We start from the raw sequence: 18,971 nt of genomic DNA, 5'->3' as shown, positions 1-18,971 counted from the left end.
TATCCTAGTGCCCTGAAGAACCAGTCATGCATCAGGAAGCCATCCTGATACACGCAATCCCACAGCAGAGACACTGTCCTGACCAAACCAGCTTAAACTAGAAGAACAGGAGGCAACAGATGGATACAATCAGAGAGCAGAATTCAGGAAAACAGTGAGACAGTGGCTGGGCCAGAATATGACTGAGCACATTGGTAGCCTAACTACTGTCAATTTCTGGTTTATTGTTTTTTTTATATATTAGAGGAAAGAGGAGTCTTAAGAAGGAATCTGAAGGGAGATAATGAAATAGTTCCGCAGATGTTTACAGAGATTTCCTCCCAGGCATGAAGGGCAGTGTGGGAGGACATGAAGGCACTTGTTTTTGAATATTTATCACATGAGAGTGGAGGCTGATATTGTGGGTTATCAGAGGGAGGTGATGGCATCGCTCTGATGCATAGAGTTACAGCAGCAGAAGAGTGTAAGGAGACCGTTACAGCCATCAAACAGTTGGTTTCTTGGAGTTCTCAGGCTGTATCCATCATGGCAGTACTGAGCTCTGGTTTTAGTAGGACAAGTTAAAGAGAAGACAAAGTGTGGGAGGAGGGCTGTTTACTTGATTTTATTTTGATTTTGGAGAACTTTATCTAAAACCTATTGAAGTAAATGACATGAGATTTTCATAGGATATCAGAAGTGGGATTCAGCTCCAGCCAAAGTCATCTAAATGTAGGTGTCTGTGTGTGAGTTAGGTGTCTGAACTTGATTTTTTCTTAGTGGAGATCTCGGTCTGGATTTGGATGCCCCAGGCTAGGTGTCTAATACCACTTCAGTCTGCTTGGCCTTCAGCTGTTCCAGAGAGACACCGATCTCTAAGGTCCTGTTAATTGAGTCAGTACAGTCTGTAGACATAGAGGCTAATACATCACATCCTGAATCTCTCTCTAGGCTCCATTAACTGCATTGTCTGCATCCCTTTTGAAAGTATCAGGGACTTACTCAGTGTGCTCACACAAAGATACCTACACGTGGGTCTTAGTAACAAACTGAATACTGCTACAAAGATATAAAACCTCATACTCTTGGGTGAAATCCTTACTCTGTTGATGTTGGGAAGAGTTTTGCCACAAACTTCAGACAGACTAGGACTTCATTTTCTGTGCTCTGTGCAGTATTTCATATCTAAGCATTTTGTTCAGCTTGCAAATGCTGATACTTCTTTAATTAAAATTTCTTACAGGCTCTTGAATTAACTCCCATATGCATCTGTTATTCCACTAATATCCCTGATAATGTCTCACAGTAACTCCCAAAGAGCCTGGAAAAAAACCTATGATATAATATCAGCATTTACAGTTGGGTAGTGAAGTTCAAGATAAGCATTAAACTTTTTTAAGGGCTCCTACACCCTGCAGTAAAGCTTGGCGCTGAGGTCAAAGTCTGAAATGTGGGCAGGTGTCTCCACACATCACTATGCAGTTCCTTATAGGAGATAATAACTTGGGTCTCAAAAGCAGTACGGCTGCCTGTGTCCTTGAAACAGTGTCCCTTGGTTTAGGGACAGCCCCATGGTAGTGCAGTTGCATCACCCAGCGCTGGAACTAGCTGTCTTGGTGCTTGCTGGGGTATTTCTGTATCACTGTACTGTAGAGTGTAAGTGTGCTTCAAATAGAAAATATGTTCACCAGCTATCTGTAAGATGCTTTTTAATAATGTGCTTTCCTATTTTTTTGTGATAAAATTTGCTTTGAGGAGCTTTTTTTCTATTTGTGAGCTAAGAAATTGTGCCAGAATAACTGAGAGCACTCCTAAGACTGGAAATGAATACATGTGAAAAGAACAACTCGTTATTTGAATAAGTTTGCCTGAAGGGGGAATTTCTAAACTTTTAGTAAAATTCCATCCCCTTCCTTTAAGTTAATTAAGTTAAAGCTGGGGGGATAGGAGAGCGTAGCATGGTAGTGTGATATTTCTGGGGCACAACTCAAGAAACAAAAAGTCATCTTACCCCCCTTGGCTTGTCTGTCATTTTATTGAATGCTGTGAGATTTCATTTGCAGTAATGAACTGCTTTTATGCAAAACTTTTCAGTACTACCAAATGAAAGGAGGAACATGTTGTCAGGAAGTGAAAGTAGCATAATATCTGCAAAAATCCATGACTGTATTGCTGCTCTGTTCATCACTGCACTGTTTGATATGACATCATGAGGGATTTCTTTCTTCCACTGACGTGAATAAAAGAAGGATCAATTCCTTACTGGCCACCTCCATTAGGGCATCAGAGTCATATTTCTTTTAGTTATAAAATATCCCCATAGTAAAATGGGATTAAATAGTGCATGTTTATGACATCCAGTAAAATCTTCCAGGGAGATCATGTTGTCCTTGGAATCAGTCTTCTCGGGCAGTCTTGTGGAGTGGGTTAACGCAGTAGCAATATTTCTCCAGCTTTTTCCCCATTTTTCTTTCTCCTACTTGGAAGCAGTGGCTTCTGGCTGTTCTGTGTGGGCCACATGCAGGCACAGCAGGAGGCTCTTGGCTCCTCTGACTGCATTTGCTGTCCAAACAACTGCTCCTTACTCCCTTAGATGAAGACACAGTGGGCAGATAGAAATATTTTACAGGCCAGATGGGGCTAATGGACCACAAACTGGAGCAATCTGACCAAAATACATATTTAATTGAAGGTTGTTTCTTGAATTTCTGGCATGGAATTATGCACTGTGCTTGACTGGTTTGCAGTGGCCAGATCTAGTTTTGCATGTGTCAGCTTCTGATCCTGTCAGTGGTGTTCGGTGTCATTCAGACTTCCCAGGAATTGTTTAGTCCCTTCTGAGATCAGACATACATACTTCAGATAGTCCTCAAGTAGGCTTAAGTGCAGTTCTGCTAAGTGGCACCCCTACAGTATATGACTATTGTCACATCCACTGTAGTAATTTCTGGAAAAATCTCCTTTGCTAGTTTGAGTTTGTTCTGTTTGCTTGTGTTTTTCCTCAAAAATGTTGGTTTTAAGTCTATATATCCAAATGGAAGCTAGTGCTGCTTGTGCAAGATGCAAGAAATTTCCCTCAGGCCTGTGCTTATGCCCTTCATACCTTTAGGAGCAATTCTCCAGATTTCACCAGCTGGGCAGGATCTGACTAGGGCAACATGTATAAGAGGTATGCCAGGAATGACAGCGGACGTCGGTTGCTGGTCTTCATTATCCAGTTTTTTGTTGTTTTTTTTCCTTTGTGCCCTACACTGATATCCCAAAATTAGATCTGTATTAAGGTGTACATCTGAGATCCATAACATTTGAGGACTTCTTTCAAAATGTCCCCTGGACCAGATGCATTTCAGACTAATGACCTGTTTCTCTACCTTTCCCCTGTTGATTATTTAAATAAAAGATTCTCCTTTACCTCTTCAGTCAAATGATAGTGCAGCATTTAGAAGATCTCTTAAAGCAGCTGCTGCTGCACTCTGCACCAGCAGTGGTATCATTCCATTAGTGGCAAGTAAACCCATGTTAAGCAAATGATGTATAAAATGTTATGTAACAGGAAACATTTAATGTGAAGATATTTAACGTTATATTGTATGCAACTTTTTCTTAGTCCCATTCTGCAGAAGAATTTATCTGTCTGAAGTAAGGAGTGAATTTCTTCTTCTAGCATTCTCATCATGCTGATACTAACATACCTGACATTGAAAAGCTTTGAGACTCTTCAAGAGAGCTTTTGTAGAATACTGTAGTGACTTCAGATTACAGAAATGGTAAATAAGAATAAGCATATTTAGGTTGCAGATTGATCAGTTATTAATGACAGTGAGGAATTTTGGTAATTTAAAAATGTCTACTGACGGTACTTCCAATGCTTTCTGACGATGGCTGTGGCTGGCCCAGTGTCTTCTACCTTTCTCTCCAAGTAGGACACCAAGGACCAAGGAAGTAATTTATAAGACAGGGCATAGTTAAGGATCAGCCTATTTGTTTCCAGATTACTGTGTTTAGATAAGACACTGTAGAAGAAGGAGCCTAACATATGAGGCATCAAGATGTCAGCACCAGCAGAGTTCTGGAAGAAATTTCCTGGAAAGGACCGTATTGGCCAAAGATACCCAGACAAGATGTTGTCTTGACTGGCAAGATGCCAAGGGTCAGACAACAAAACTAAAAGAAATGAGGTCTTAAGTTATGGCTAAGATCCAGCCCTCAAAAGGAAAGAATTAGATTAGGGTTGGAAGACTGTCTGGGAAAAGATGTCTCCTCTGCCATTGATTCTTTGGCTGATGGTATAAAAGAGAAGCTTATGCCCTTTTATTAGACAAATACTATGCCTAGCTTAGTTGCACAGTAGCACCAGTATGTGTGTGTATAAAAAAATACATTTTGGAACTTTTGTGTGGACTCAGGCCAAAGGTAGATGTCAGTCAGCCTAGCTGTGAACAAATGCCTGGTCAGTGAGCTGCTGAACGGAGTGCTGGTCCCACCACACTTTGCTGTGTTCACCAGTTACCTAAAGTATGGTGATGCAGTGAGCCAGTCATACACAGAATGGACCTTGACTAAATGTACTGTTCAAGTTCTCTTAATAATAGTTTCTAAAGTTGAATCTGTTACTGAAGTAAGATACACAGCTGGTATTCCATAAATACAATAAGGAGTATGAGAAATTTATTAGAGATATTATGGCAAATAAATTTTGAGCTGTCTATGGATGACCTTGGTCGAACTTTCAGCAGTGTAGGAAAGATTTGGAGGTCTGACTTTCCAGCAGTATTTGAAATATTAAAAATGGGTTGGGAATGGGACTCAGTCTCACAAATGATCTTTAAAAACAGATAGTCAAAACTTTTGTAAGAATGAGGGGGAATGAGTCAAAGAGCTAAACTCATTGGGTTTTTTCCCCCTCTTCAGATATCCTGTATGACTAGGATACATCACATTCCCAACAGTCTGGATGTGAAGGAGTAGAGAGATGTTAATGTGTTCCTCTTGCTCACTGCAGGATGGATATGTGTCACCTCTTCTTTATTCCCTGAAGGCCCTTGAAAAGCATTATGAGAAGCCACAAAAAATAGATTTTTGTACCCCTTTGTCTGTCTCATCTGTTTCTGATGTTCAAGAAGTGAACCTCCTAGTCAGGGCTAGACAAACTCTTTTCCTACCTATGACCCACCAAGTTGTTATTGTTTCCAGTGCAGCACTTTCTTTGCCCTCTAATACCAGACACAAAGTGCAGTCGTAATTTAGTCACCTCCACCTGTTTGATTAAAAAAATGGGTTGTCTAATCATGGAATGTGACAAGAGATTTTATATAAGAGTTTTTTATACCACTTGTACATTGATTTCTCTGCACATAAAGCTTTCCAGGAAAAAGGTTTTCACATTCTGCATCCTAAGACTAATAAAAAATTGAAAGAAATTCTTTGTAGGATGTTAATTCCAGCCCGCTTTTCTTTTTCTCTCTTCTCTGGTTTTAACAGCTTTCTTTAACAGTGTTCTTTTTTGCTTTTTTTCTGCAGGCTGTATGTGGATGGACCTTTTGGAAGTCCCTTTGAGGAATCCCTGAACTACGAGGTCAGCCTCTGCGTGGCTGGAGGTATTGGAGTTACGCCATTTGCATCAATACTCAACACACTGCTGTAAGTGAGCTTAAGCCTTTTAAAGCCATTTCCCCCCAGTTTTCCATAGAAGTGCATGTCAGAAAGACTTTCAGAGTATTTAAAAACTGCCATTAGCATAATGTAAGTGAATGATTCCTTGGAGTGATGTAGAGGACTGGGATGTCCCCTGAAGAGCATAAGTCATCTCATACAGGCTTTGTGACCCAAAGAGTAGTGGCAGAGTTGTGCCAATAATGCACCTGAGTTGGGACAGTGCCACTAACCTTTATATCCTGCCACCAGCCTGTCAGAGCCCTTCAGCTAGACTTGTTCCCGTAGTCCCAGCTTAGATAAAGCTATGGACTATGATAGTGAGTTTTTGAGAGTCAGGAGGTTTTGACAGTCTTTCTACTGGAAATGTGGGCCTGGCTCTCCTGTTCTGTTTGACTTTTATAAATGTGTAAGCTTAATGTGTTAAAGGAAAGAGATCGACCTGGATTCAGATAGCATTTGGATGCAACTCAATTTGGAAAGTTTAAATTTTAGGTATGGCTTTTTCTTTATCTTTGTTTGTTTGTTTGTTTCTCTCTCTCTCTCTTTTTTTTTTTTTTTTTTTTTAAATTCAAAGACTTTGACGTTCTCTTCAGACCAAACCTTTCACCTCTTGTTTCTCTGTCATGTTGGCAACATGGTTCCCACCAAATCTTACACTGCGTGAAACAGGCTTGCTTTTATGATTGCTATTGATTTTTTTTTTCTAGATTATTGGCTCAGAGCTCCAGTCACAGGTTAAGTGCCTGTGTTTCACAGATGCTGTATAAACAGCCAACCAAGGCAGCAAACCTTCCCTGAAGTGCTGGAAGGCTAACTGGCTTTAGGAGGGTTTTACAATGCACAACTGAGGTATTTTTTCCAAGATGAACATGCCAATGGCCAGCTCTAACTCCAAAGTACAGATAAAGCCTGGAATTTAGATGCTGTGCACATTCTGTCATTGATCTGGGGTGGACCTGACAGAGCTGAGTGCTTCTGAAAATTATCAGCCCCACCTGTCTCATAGTGCTTCAGCTCTCAAAGACCATCTTGGTGTCCCTCATTTTCTTTTCCTGAGAGTGTATTGATCATCCTCTCAAAAAGGGGGTACATTTTTACTGAAAGCCTGGGGCCCAGGTGGATAAGATAACCATTTTCCTTGTGATGGATTATTCTTGACAGTGCTTAGCAAAAATGTCACAGATTATAATGATGAGTCAACAGCAGATAATGAGATGGTTGTCTCTACCAGTGTGTTATCAGAGGCTGTAGGAACTTGCACAGACATTGCCATAGAAAGGTAGTGTCCAAAAGCTTTTGCAATGTCCTTTTGTCAGGATAAAGCCATAAATGGGTTTCCAAGCAGCCAATCCCATAACCTACCTTTGTAGCTAATATTCCCCTTGTGCACTGTAACATTACACAAGGGAGTAATTCTGGGAAAAAGTAACAGTCTAAGCCTGCTTTCCTTCTCAGTGTTTAAACATCCACAAAGCACTGGTTTAGTGGATGATCTGCCTGTTGTCTTTGCCCTGGTTTAGAAGCAGAAATTGGCAGGCGTGAACATACAAACTGCCTTACAATGCCAGCGCTGCAGAGCAGTGGGACCAGTCCCGTTGTGTCAGTGACATGAAGGTCTGGGAGAGATCAGAAGCCTGTCAATGTAGTAATTTGTTTCCTGCTCAGTTGTATTCCTGTTATATGTATGCAATTTAATTCCTGCTCCTGCCCTTCCCTCCACATTAAGGAAAGCTAAGGGCTTTCATGCAGAAGAGTCTGTAGAATCATAGAATTGTAGAATGTTGCGAGTTGGAAGAGACCCACAAGGATCATCAAGTCCAATTCTTGACTGTTATTACGGCTCTTATTATGGTCAGTGGTAACATAGAAATAAACAAGTTGGAAGTATTATATACATGTGGATTTGGCTGTAATGGGGGATTACACCTTTACTACATAATATATTCTGCCTGAGGTAGACCCAAGCATATGTGTCTGAGGTGCTATTTTAAATCTGTGCTTGATTTATTTCATGAAGTCTTGCAGTCCTGCCTCTTTGTCCAGCTGCAATGTTTCATCACCAAGAGTGGTACTTTGTTACTGAGCTACAGCAGTTCAGTACAAAATGCCTTGCATTTTTCTCTTCTTTTATCCTTTTCTATAGTGAAAGGCACTTATTTTCCCTGCTACTGCTTATAGTTATCTTGTCACATCTGACCAGATTGTGACCTTTCTGAAGGGCTTGTCTTATTATAGACAGTCAGAAAAAGATGGAGGAAATCCTTCTCTGCAGGTCAACAGTTTACAAATAAAAAAGCTGAAATCGGGACTTGGAAGTCACTGTACTCTCCAGTCTTAAACCACTTTTTTTCTCTTTATGGGGATGAAAGGTGAATTCTCAGCTGAGAACGTCCTTGCACCTTGGGCTTGCAGTGGATGTTAGGGGTATGGGGAGGAAATACAGTGACTGGAGTCATCACTTGGGTAGATCTGTTAATACAATACCCTTGATGGATATACCAGCAACCCTAGAGTTGAAATAATGCACGACGGATGTAGTGAGATGTATCATGAAACTTCTTGACTAGGGTTGGATCCTGGGTCTAGCGTTTGAAGTTGACAGGCTATGGGCTTCTCTATCTGAAAATTTTTTTAGGAGGAAAAGGAGGAAACAATCTGTGCACTGGCTATTTCAGCAATCAGAGCAACAGAAAACAACACTGGCTAACTAAGAAGATACTTCCTAGATATTTGTGCTTTGTTTGAACTCATTAATCATCAGGATTTTTTTTCAGTTCTGTTTTCTTTCCCAGTTCATTCCAGTCCTTTCTTTGTGCTATATTTGTGTTTTATTTGCATTAGAAATCTGACACAAGAGTCCTGTTTTTCTAAATACAATGCCCAGAATCTGTGCACTTTCCTCACCAGCATTTTCCGAGGACCGTAATATATCACACACTTCCTTAACACAATGAAACTCTGATTTGATTTGTTCTTTGTGATTTTACTAGAGTATTAATTATAATCAACCAGAGCCTTTCACATATAAAGGCAGAATTAAGTCCTGACGTTATTGCATTTGTCAATATTTTCCTCTTACGGGTTGCTTTATAAACCTAATAAAGAATTGACATAATACACTTGAACTTCGAATGTCTGCTTTGCTTTGAAATAAAAGGTTGATGATGATGCATGAATCCATATTTGCTGCCCAAATCATCTGTATAGCTGACAACCTCCTAATGCAGAAACAGTTATCTGTGAAGAGTGTTAGCTCTGTGCTAGAGATTTAATATTCTCAGGATCATCATAATAGGCTGCATTGGTCATTTCAATGTCTGATATATCATAGGATGAAGACCAGCTCAGCAGTTAGCTTCTAATGGAAATTCACACTTCCACTAATGAATATAAAGCATCTTAATTCATGTTTTTTTAAATTTTAATTTTTAATTACCCAAACATTTTATTTTCAAGTGATGGCTGGAAATGCTACAAACTCAGAAGACTCTACTTCATTTGGGTGTGCAGGGACATTGAATCTTTCCGCTGGTTTGCTGATCTGCTCTGTATGTTGCATAACAAGGTAATGGATGTTGCTTGGAGGGCTACCGACAACTTGGTAAATGCAGGGTATGTCCACACCACACAACTAGCATGCTGCAGAGAAAGGCAGCCTTGCTCAAGACAAGCAATTTCCAGCAGTACTTCTGCATGGGCTACCTGACCCAGACTCCATTTATTCTTGAAGTTGCACAAAACATTTTGAGTATCTGTCACCAGCATTTCATTGCACAATGTTGCCATGTACCAGTAGTCTGGGCACTTATCTGTGAAATTTATGAGATGGAAGAAGAACGTACAGGTTGGGAAGTCTGAGTGGCCTTTAGCCATTTGGCTAGTAGAGAGATTGAGAAGGGAGGGGGATTTACAATTTCAGGTACATTTTAAGAGCAATATAGCTTGCCAAAATAATATTTTGTACGCAGCATGATGTGCAACATTCTGGAGTGCATGAAGGGGTGCTATGCAAGCATATCTTCTTCATTAAAATGCTGAAACCATGTCCCTCAGGATAGTAGGCACAAATGACTTTACACTTATAAAAAGAGAAGGAATATTTTTTCACTAGCTGTTTTTATCATCCTCCCAGCTTTGGCAGGAAAATCGACCAGACTATATAAATATCCAGCTGTACCTCAGTCAAACAGATGGAATACAGGTATGTGGCTAAATGCTGTTTGTAAACCGAACTAGAGCTTGGGGTAAGTAGACAATGCAAACTGTCAGTCAAAGGCAAGAGGGAATTACTGCAGATGCTAAAAACAGGAAACGAGGCCATAAACTCAAGTGACTGATTCATTACTAGGGCAAGAGAGCAAGTTCATCCCACCAGCATTAAGAGAATCTAGTCTAGTAGCCTTAACTTGATTAGATGTGGGCAGAAATCCATATCTTCCTTTTCTAGGAAAGAGGTCCTTCCAGGCCAGGCCACGAACCAGACAGTTGGCCGTGTTTGATGGGAAATCTGCATCATTTCTGGGCTAAGAATCAAAACAGAATAGTTCTAGGAACTTGCAAGCTCAAATCCTCTTTTCAAATAAATATTTTGAGAAATACTGGCTATTTTTTAAAGCTTTGGATTTCTTTGCCTCAAATATAGACAAAAGTTACAAATTCCTTGATATATGAGACTGGGAATTATACTGAACTGTCAAATGTCGTGTATTACCAACCCCAAAGCTGGGCTAATTCCCCGACTCTTGGCATCTCCAGTAGCTATTTACACTTACAATCTTCATTTTACACTGTTTAGCACATGAGTCTAGGCCTGATTCTTTACCCTGCTCTATCTGGAAGCTTTCCATTGACTGCAGTGGGCCCAGAAGCAAGCCTAACAATTACTACAAAACATGAAATGCAGTGACAAACCATGCCCAAAGGGTTTTAATCTGCCTGGTATCAGGTGGAGACAGCCTAACATTCACAGCTCTGATAGGAACACTATCCAATAGTGTGAATAATGTGATAACAGTAGTTATGAACAGTGCTGTACAGATTTAATGCCTGGATGATGTATATCATCTGGAATGGGGCTCTTGAAAATACCTAATTGATGAACCTAGTATGCAATTGTTAGTTTAGAATTAAAACCCAAAGCAGGACTGCACTGCAGTGACACAGCAAGATTGTAATAGTAGATGATTCAAAGCAAGTTTTCTAATATTGTGTTATCAAGCAGCTACAGTATTTATTTAAGTCAACTGTGTTTTAAGTCTTTCCTTACAGTCACTTTTGTGGCTGTTGAACAAAACTGGTATGAACCATGGTACTGCTTGTGATTTCTCTAGGGAGAGTTAAACTCAACTCTCCATTGCCATACAGCTTCGATGTTCAATGATGTTAATCTGAAGTGCTAACTGCTACCAAAATTAGGACAGTTTCCCTTTGCTCAGAAGCAGCATACCTGTGTGACAACAGGGAGCCAAGCCCATCCTCCAGTATATGCCTCTTGAATATAGAAGGCCAATGGAGGATGAGTTAGCCATGAGTTGTTCAGCAGTGGAGTGAATGTGGGAGCCTAGGTAAGGTGTAACTTCTCTCTGCCTTTCTATCACAGTAGGACAGGAAGCCAAAGAAAGGGAATGCCCTGCAATGGAAGGGCATCTGACCTTATCAAAATGCTGGTGAGTTAGCATTGCTGGGATGGGTCGGGATCCATCCAGGGAGCAGTTTTGGCTGCTTTCTGCTGTTATGGCAGCTCAAAACAGCTGGCAAATACTTTCAGGGAGGAGTATAAGATTTCCCTTGTTACTTTTTCAGACCTAGTTATCTTAATAGTTACTTGTACAAAGTTAAAAAAAAGACTTCAGACAGAAATATGATTTTTGCATCAGCAATGTTTCTTCCAGCTTAGCATTAAAAGCCAATGAGGGAATGAATAATAGGAGCATGGTTATTGTTTTATGGCTTAAATAAATTGGTTTAAAAGTAATGAGGAGATTAATGAGCAGCTGCCTGAGGAACAATGTATAATGAACACCAAGGAGAGCCATTGAAAAGGCAGTGAGCAGAGGCATTGGTGCATGAAATGGCTGCAGTTTTAATCACAACTATCTGATACTTGTGCTCAGGTTTTACACCTCAGTGATGTGGTAAGTCAGCCAGCATCAGAAATGGGAGCCCTGGGTGATATGAGGCAAACTGCAAATCAGGCAGAATGGACTTTTTTGTTTCTTGCAGAAAATAATTGGTGAAAAATATCAAGCTTTAAACTCAAGGCTTTTGATTGGACGACCCCGGTGGAAACTCCTTTTTGATGAAATAGCAAAGTGTAACAGGCGGTAAGTACCAGTCTGCTTGAAGGATACCACAGTTTGAAGGGTGGGGATATTATCTGTTTCCAGCTATGTTTGTATTAAAATACTTTTGGGTTTTATCTTAGAGTGTAATGTTTAAGCTACAGGTGTTGAAATTAGTTAATATTTTGCTGTGAGAGATAGCCTGGACAAACTGAAACACTCAGAACAGTTCATCTTTTTATTCAGCTAGGATGTTCAGTGGCCCAGAAAATAAAAGTAATAGATTTCCATCTCACTGCACAGAGATTGCATATGTTTTTGTCTGTGGCAATAGCTTGCTTGCAACATATGCTGGTTTTATATATAAAGTTGCATTTTTAAAAATTGTTGACTTGTTCTATAATTTTCATGATTGCTAGTGCTGGTTTACAAGCAGAGTGCATAAGGAAGAACCTGACTGTCCTGGGTTGTTTTTATTCAGAGGATATATTGTCTTTGGAGAGTCCTGGCACTTTTTTATTCTTTATTCAGACCTGGCAATGCCTTTTTACTGTGCTAGGCAAACATATTATGGTCTGAAACAAGAAAGCTGTAAATCAGAGAAGACATGCAATTAGACTTTGGAATGTCTTTGTCCAGATTCAGCTTTGTTGGCTGAGTATTTTACACCCCACTGGCAGTTTTCTGCCTCAAAAGCTGATCTGGTAGAAAGGATTATGTGAGTCTTCCCTAATTCACTTCTGGTATAGTCAGTGGGGTGGGAGCAAACCACCCTCAGCAGCTGTTGATAGTAATTCGTGCACCAGGTTGAGAGGTGCTCTCAAGATCTCATTCACCTGCAGAACTTTCCCCTCAAGAACATTTTGTCCTCTCTTGTACTCGCAAAGTGAGCATCTGCCCATGGCTTACTGACTCTCCTCTTCTGAGGCTGGATATGATGAGAGGACACTAAGCTTGGGCTCTTGAGAAGTACTGAGCACCAATATGTATCACAGTTGGCAGCATAAGCTGCTGACAGTACGTGTCTTGGATTCAGGTCTTAGAGGATGTTGTGGACAGGGTCCCTTGCCAGGATGCCCCAAAGGCTGCTGCAGAGGGTCCCTAGTAGGATTCTCACACTGTACAAATGAATATCACTTGGAGGAGGGATTTGTAGTAAAGAACCACGGGAAAGAAAGGTAAATAGAGAGGTCAGAGAAACAAATTGACTCTCTTCATAGAGGACTATTGACCTCCTGTGCTCCTTTCTAATGTCTTTTTTGTTTAACTGTGTGAATGCAGCTTTAAAAGATTAAAATGATGAGGTTTCTGCCACTTCCTTGCAAGGCTGTAAGTGCACATAATATAGATGAAGCTATTAGTGACAGTCATACTTGCTTTTTCTTGTGTGCTTTCCATCACATTACTCCTAAGTAGACTTCAAGTACCATTTCCTCTGCATTTCCAGATCAGGTCTTTAAATTGTGCCAACATTTCCAAGCAAGGTGTCTTTTTAGTACCTAAATAATGTTCTGACTCTTTGGATTGTCCTGCAGCTTGCTAAGAAGTAGGCTTCCTCACCCTTTGTCATCCCTTTAGCAGAGTTCATGGATATAGGTCTGTATCTATAGATGTAGTTACATATAACATGCTGGACAGTAGTGCAAACTGTTATCTCAGCTATCCCACAGAAACTTTCCTGTTGTAGGTAAATATTCTTCCTATTTCCCTGGGTGAAATGGGAACTTCCATTTTCCCTATAGTACAATTTTCTGATCCCCTACTAACTTTATTTCTGTTTTTATTTTTCATTAAAATACATGCTACAATATGCAGATTTAAAAAAAAAAAAAAAAAGAAGCAGGGCAACCAAGTTATTTCCAACATCTGGTGCCACTGTTTAGGCTTTCACATGTATTTTCAGTCATCCTCTTGGGCTTGTTTATGGGCAGCCAAGATATTTTCCACTTTTTATCTTGTGATTTTAGTAAAAGCTGTGCATAAATAAACACGCAGCTGGCAAACCTCTCATTGGTTTAGCCATCTGATTGGTTTGTGGTTTGTGAATTGTTGCCGTTGGTGCTGTTTGGGTCCCAAAGAAGCAAAGTGCATTTGTAAGTGTCTGAGCTTTGCCAGACCTTCAGAGCGTGACATGGGACAAGCCAGCATCAGGGTCTTAATTCTTTCTTCTGGACTAAGAGGAGCAGACGTGTGCCATCTACTGTTGATATTTTAGATGACACCCGCAGTCCCAAGGATGTGCATTGGGACAGTTTATATAATCAATTATTTGTCTTGTTTTTCATGCTTTCTCTTTGGGGATGGAGCAGCAGCCTTGTTTCTGTTCAGTTATCTCCTAGATTAAAAGCTTACACCATGCCTTGACTGCCACGCTTTCTTAATTTTGCTTGGTTCAGATGGGTGCGTGCTTTCTTCCAGGTGGAATCTGACCTAGAAAAAGACATTAATATCTCCAAAAGAGGAAGGCATGGAGCACCGTGATATATTTCTTGTTGTGGTGATTTTAACCACCAAACCAGGACACTTGTGCACTGGAAAGGAGAAATCTCTCTCTAGGAATGAATAAGGGATTTAAAACAAGAACATTTCAAGTCCTGACTTTGTCCTCTCTAAGTAGCAAAATATTTCACCTCTCCCTCACCTCCTGCTCTTCATAAAACAGATATACACTGACCTACCCATCCCATGGGAACACTGAGGAGTTATTTGCTTAGTGCTCTGAGTGAAATCCTATATTAATGTTGATAATTATTACAAAGAATGACCTGTAACACAGTTTCCCTAGTTATAAACACGCTAGTGGGATTTAAAAGATTTTAAGACATTACACCTCATAGGTTGGAAGGGACCTTAAAGATCATCCAGTTCCAACCCCCCCTGCCATCAGCAGGGACACTTTCCACTAGACCAGGTTGCTCAAAGCCACATCTACCCTGGCCTTGAACCCTTCCAGGGAGGGGGCAGCCACAGCTTCTCTGGGCAACCTGTGCCAGTGTTTGACCGCCCTCACAGTGAAAAACTTCTTCCTAATATCTAATCTAAACCTCCCCTCTTTCAGTTTAAACCCGTTTCTCCTTGTCTTGTCATTAGTTGCCCTTGTGAAAAGTCCCTCCCCAGCTTTCTTGTAGGCCCCCTTCAGGTACTGGAAGGCCGCTATGAGATCTCCCCGGAGCCTTCTCTTTTTCAGGCTGAACAGCCCCAACTCTTTCAGCCTGTCTTCATAGGAGAGGTGCTCCAGCCCTCGGATCATCCCAGTGCTCTGATCATCTACTGCAATACCTAGCTGACTATTTTCATTTGAGCAAAAAGGTCAACCATTGTCCCAAACAAGTGATAAGGAATTAAAGCCCATCAACTCAGAGTAGTAGCATGTTGCTCCATATAGTAGCTGCTTTCAGCTGCCTGCCTGCTTGTGTCACAGAAACTGGGCAGGAGCCAAGCGAGGCAGGAGGGAGGTACCTGCAAGCAGTGAAGTGGGGGTCACAGGTGAGAGATGATGTGGGGTGTGAACTGTGGGAGGTAAGTGGTACATGGAGGGATGTCCAGAATAGATACTGATGGTGAGTATCCCAGCAAGGAAGTTGGAGAGCCTCTGGCTGACTGCCTGAGGGAGTGGCTCATCTGGGATTCAGGAGACCTTCTTAGTCAGCCAAAGGTCTCTTGTGTGAACTTAGGCAAATAATTTAACCTTTCTGTGATTCTGTTTATCAGCCAAAAATTCTGTGTACCTTGGAAGGTTGTTACTGGGATGGGAATACATTAGCAGTATGTGCTGCTTAGACATGTCTGTGCTTTGCAGGCGATATATGTATAATGAAAGGGAGGGAAACAGATGAACAATTTGGGTTTTATTTATCAGTTGTCTGTACTCATTAGACTAATGAAAACAAACAACAACATTAATTCTCTCAATTAAATACACAGTAGAAGGCAGATTCTTGCTGGCAGCTCATGCACCCTTTTTCTCCACTGTGCACAGATTAGAGGGTGTTTGGTGTGTGTAAATGCTGAGGAATCCTATTAGAGAGCAATGAGCAATACCGTTCTCATTATTTCTGCAAATCCAGCCACCAACACAACACCCCATGCCATTCAGAGTTGTTCTGCCAGGACAGGAAAGTTTCACAGATATACATAAGGGTGAGAAAAGTACGAGTTGTGAATATTTGCCATGCATTAATAGGAGAGATGATGTATTTGAAGGCGATTTAGGTCAGTGTTGTAAAATGCCTGCACAAGGGCACCACTGCAGTTACCTGCGTAACTTTGTGATGCTTTTTGATATTTGAGTCCTGAGTTGTGCCAGTGTTGCTGTGCACTGATACAGCGTGGGCTGCCACGCTGTTTGAGCTGGTGCCTAACGTCAGGCACATGCACTCGACAGTATGAAATAAAGATTTCTTCTTCTATTTGTTAGTTCCCTTCTCTCACCAAGCACATACACAGGTGACTTTAAACTGTGCATTGGATTATCCTGCATGTGGTAAGATATTTTATATTAAATAATTACTGGATAAAATACTGAACAGTCCTGGAGGCAGTGAGTGGAAATCAAGTCTTCAGCCTCTTGGGTAGTGCTGTAGATCACAATAGTCAAAGCCATGTTCCTTCTTGTGTTCTCTCTCTCCTTCCCAGTATAACTTTAAGATCTTTCTCCGTAGTGTCACAATTTCAGGAGGAAGGTGATTTTTTTAATTTTTTTTTCATGATGTAGAAGATTTTTTTTTCCCTGCTCCTTCTTTTCCCTTCTCCTCATCTTTCAAAATAAGGGAGATGATGAATAGCATGAATGGCTCAGTCCTGCTGTTGTGGATATGCCCTCTTCTGATGCAGGCTGCTGCTTTGAGCCTTTACATGCTGTATGACCACGAGTCTGACTTACTGCCTGTCTTTAAGGGGACGAGAGGGCTGTTGTCAGTGGATTGATGTGAAAAAAACAGATTACCTAATGAACCCAGGTTTATATCTGGGGATGATGAACAAGGATCATAGTTGGTGTTTGTCTTTTCATAAGGCTTTCTGATACAGCTGCTGAAGGAAAGACTGAATGCTAATGTGAAACTAAAGCAGTGAAGTTATTCTGCTGCTGCCAGAAATAATCACGGGTTAGTAGTGCTCTGTTTTCATTAGTGTAACGAATCACTGTTAGTGACTAGTTCTCCTGCTGGTGTAAATCACAAGTTACTCTAATTAAGTCGTTACAGTGAGACACATATTTAACAAAAAATGTGATTAATCGTGGAAAAAATCAGAACGGAAAGTAGTAATTTTTCATCACTTGGTGTTTTGAGACTAAGATGAGGTACTTTTTTCTAAGTTGTGTTATTCAAGTAATAGGGCTTGTTGTGGGGATATTTGTGAGAGATCTAGTGGCTTCAGTATGATAACTACATGATCTAGTGAGCTGTTCTCACCTTAAAATCTATGCATAGCTGGCTTACATATAGTACAGTGAGGCCAGAATCCAATTCTCTCTATCATTAAAATTTGCCGTTTATTTGCAATGTCTTTTTTTTTTTTTTTTTTTTAACAGGAAGATCATTGGAGTTTTCTGTTGTGGACCAAACAAAATCTCTAAGATACTTCATAAACTGAGCAACAGCAGCAACTCTTATGGGACAAGGTTTGAGTATAATAAAGAATCCTTCAGCTGAAAGTCTTTTGGACTAGCAAGACTCTCTAGAAGATAAAAGTGCAATTTTTTGTTTGTACAACTTAAAAGTTCATCTGTGGTTTAAACAGACAGAAATGTACCAAAGAATAGCACAGATTTTCTTATTTATGATTATTTAAGACTTTGGAAAATGATGGATGCAGCAGTATACCAACAAATAATAAGTGCTTATGCTCAAAGCCAAATGTGCTCCCACAATATTTGTGGCAGCGGTGATTCTTTGGAGTTTGTTTCTGTTAATTAAAAAGTAAAGAAGCTGGGGAGAGACACAGTTATTTTAAAAGGTGATGGAAGAAGAATCTGTGGAGCATTTGAATTTCTTCCACTTCAGTCCTCTGAAGCTGGATCAGTAAACCAAGCCCCAGGTTAATCCAAATAACAAAACATACTGTATTACAAAGACCTGTTGCTTTTGTTGGTATACAAATCTCACGGCTTTGGGGTGGAGACGCTCCAGAGTAAAGATTCTATGCATTGTAGAATTGTGGTTCTGTATTTAAAATATGGTGTTACTCTCTCTAGCCTACTTCTGTACTGGGTATGAATATTCCCACCATGAATGGAAGAGGGGGTGGAATATGGGGAAAGATATAAGTTAACTTATGGAAAAGTGAGCACAACTGTGTAGCACCTGTGGGCAGACTCCTCTGTGATGTAAATCACAGCCTTTTCACAAGCAAACAGCTGTATGTGGAGAACTCTCGATCCTGCATTAATTCAGCCTTCTGTGAGTTTGCAAAATAAGTGTGGTTTACGCAGCCAGGAGGATGGAGCAAGAAAAGTGATTAACAGGAGCAGGCAGGATACAATATTTTATTATACCACGTGCTCAATGTGGAAGTTGCACTCACTCTGCACTCGCAATGCCCTGAGTGTCCAATATGTCAATCATTCAGATGCTCTTACTGATTATTTTACAACACAGCAGGTTGAAATCCAATTTTAGAGGTCCCAGAGTATGTTTAGTTGACTGTGATCCTTTGAGTACCTTCCCTGGAGTCACACTTGTTTGCACTGATGTCACTGAAAGCAAGATCTGACCAGATCTACAGAAGAGTAAGAATGAAGCCTTCATTACTGTGGCTTTTTACATCATGTGTGCAGATAGAAACTTTGCAGGAGCTGAAGTATGGTTTCAGTATGTTCCAAAGGGGAGGATCTGAAACATCCAAATTTAATCTCGCCTTCTCTGCTCATCCCTGCAGCTGTTTTCCACTCTGCTCATAGTTGCCATGGAATCGCTAGAGGTCAAAACAAGCACTTTAAAACTTTTTGGTTCAGAGGAGCAACATTTTTTTCCTTCATCCAGTAGGCAGTCCAACTTCCTTTATTTCTTCTTTAGTCCTTTTACTTTATTTTGCTGAGAAGATGACATTTAAGCA

General features: G+C 40.5%; 1 protein-coding gene across 1 annotated transcript; it reads left to right on the top strand.

Annotated features, from left to right (window-relative positions):
• Window positions 1–3,137: 3,137 nt before the first annotated feature.
• On the top strand, window positions 3,138–18,043 carry LOC104522943 (NADPH oxidase 4). Its single transcript, XM_010165364.1, has 7 exons — window positions 3,138–3,148; window positions 5,500–5,619; window positions 6,061–6,126; window positions 9,091–9,199; window positions 9,767–9,835; window positions 11,857–11,957; window positions 17,449–18,043. The coding sequence occupies exons 1-7, from the start codon at window positions 3,138–3,140 to the stop codon at window positions 17,567–17,569; spliced, it is 597 nt and encodes a 198-aa protein (XP_010163666.1). The 3' UTR covers window positions 17,570–18,043.
• Window positions 18,044–18,971: the final 928 nt, after the last annotated feature.

This window comes from Antrostomus carolinensis, unplaced genomic scaffold (genome assembly GCF_000700745.2).
Source record: "Antrostomus carolinensis isolate BGI_N321 unplaced genomic scaffold, ASM70074v2 scaffold2673, whole genome shotgun sequence".
NCBI lineage: Eukaryota > Metazoa > Chordata > Aves > Caprimulgiformes > Caprimulgidae > Antrostomus > Antrostomus carolinensis.
This window is presented reverse-complemented; position numbering and strand designations above follow the sequence as displayed.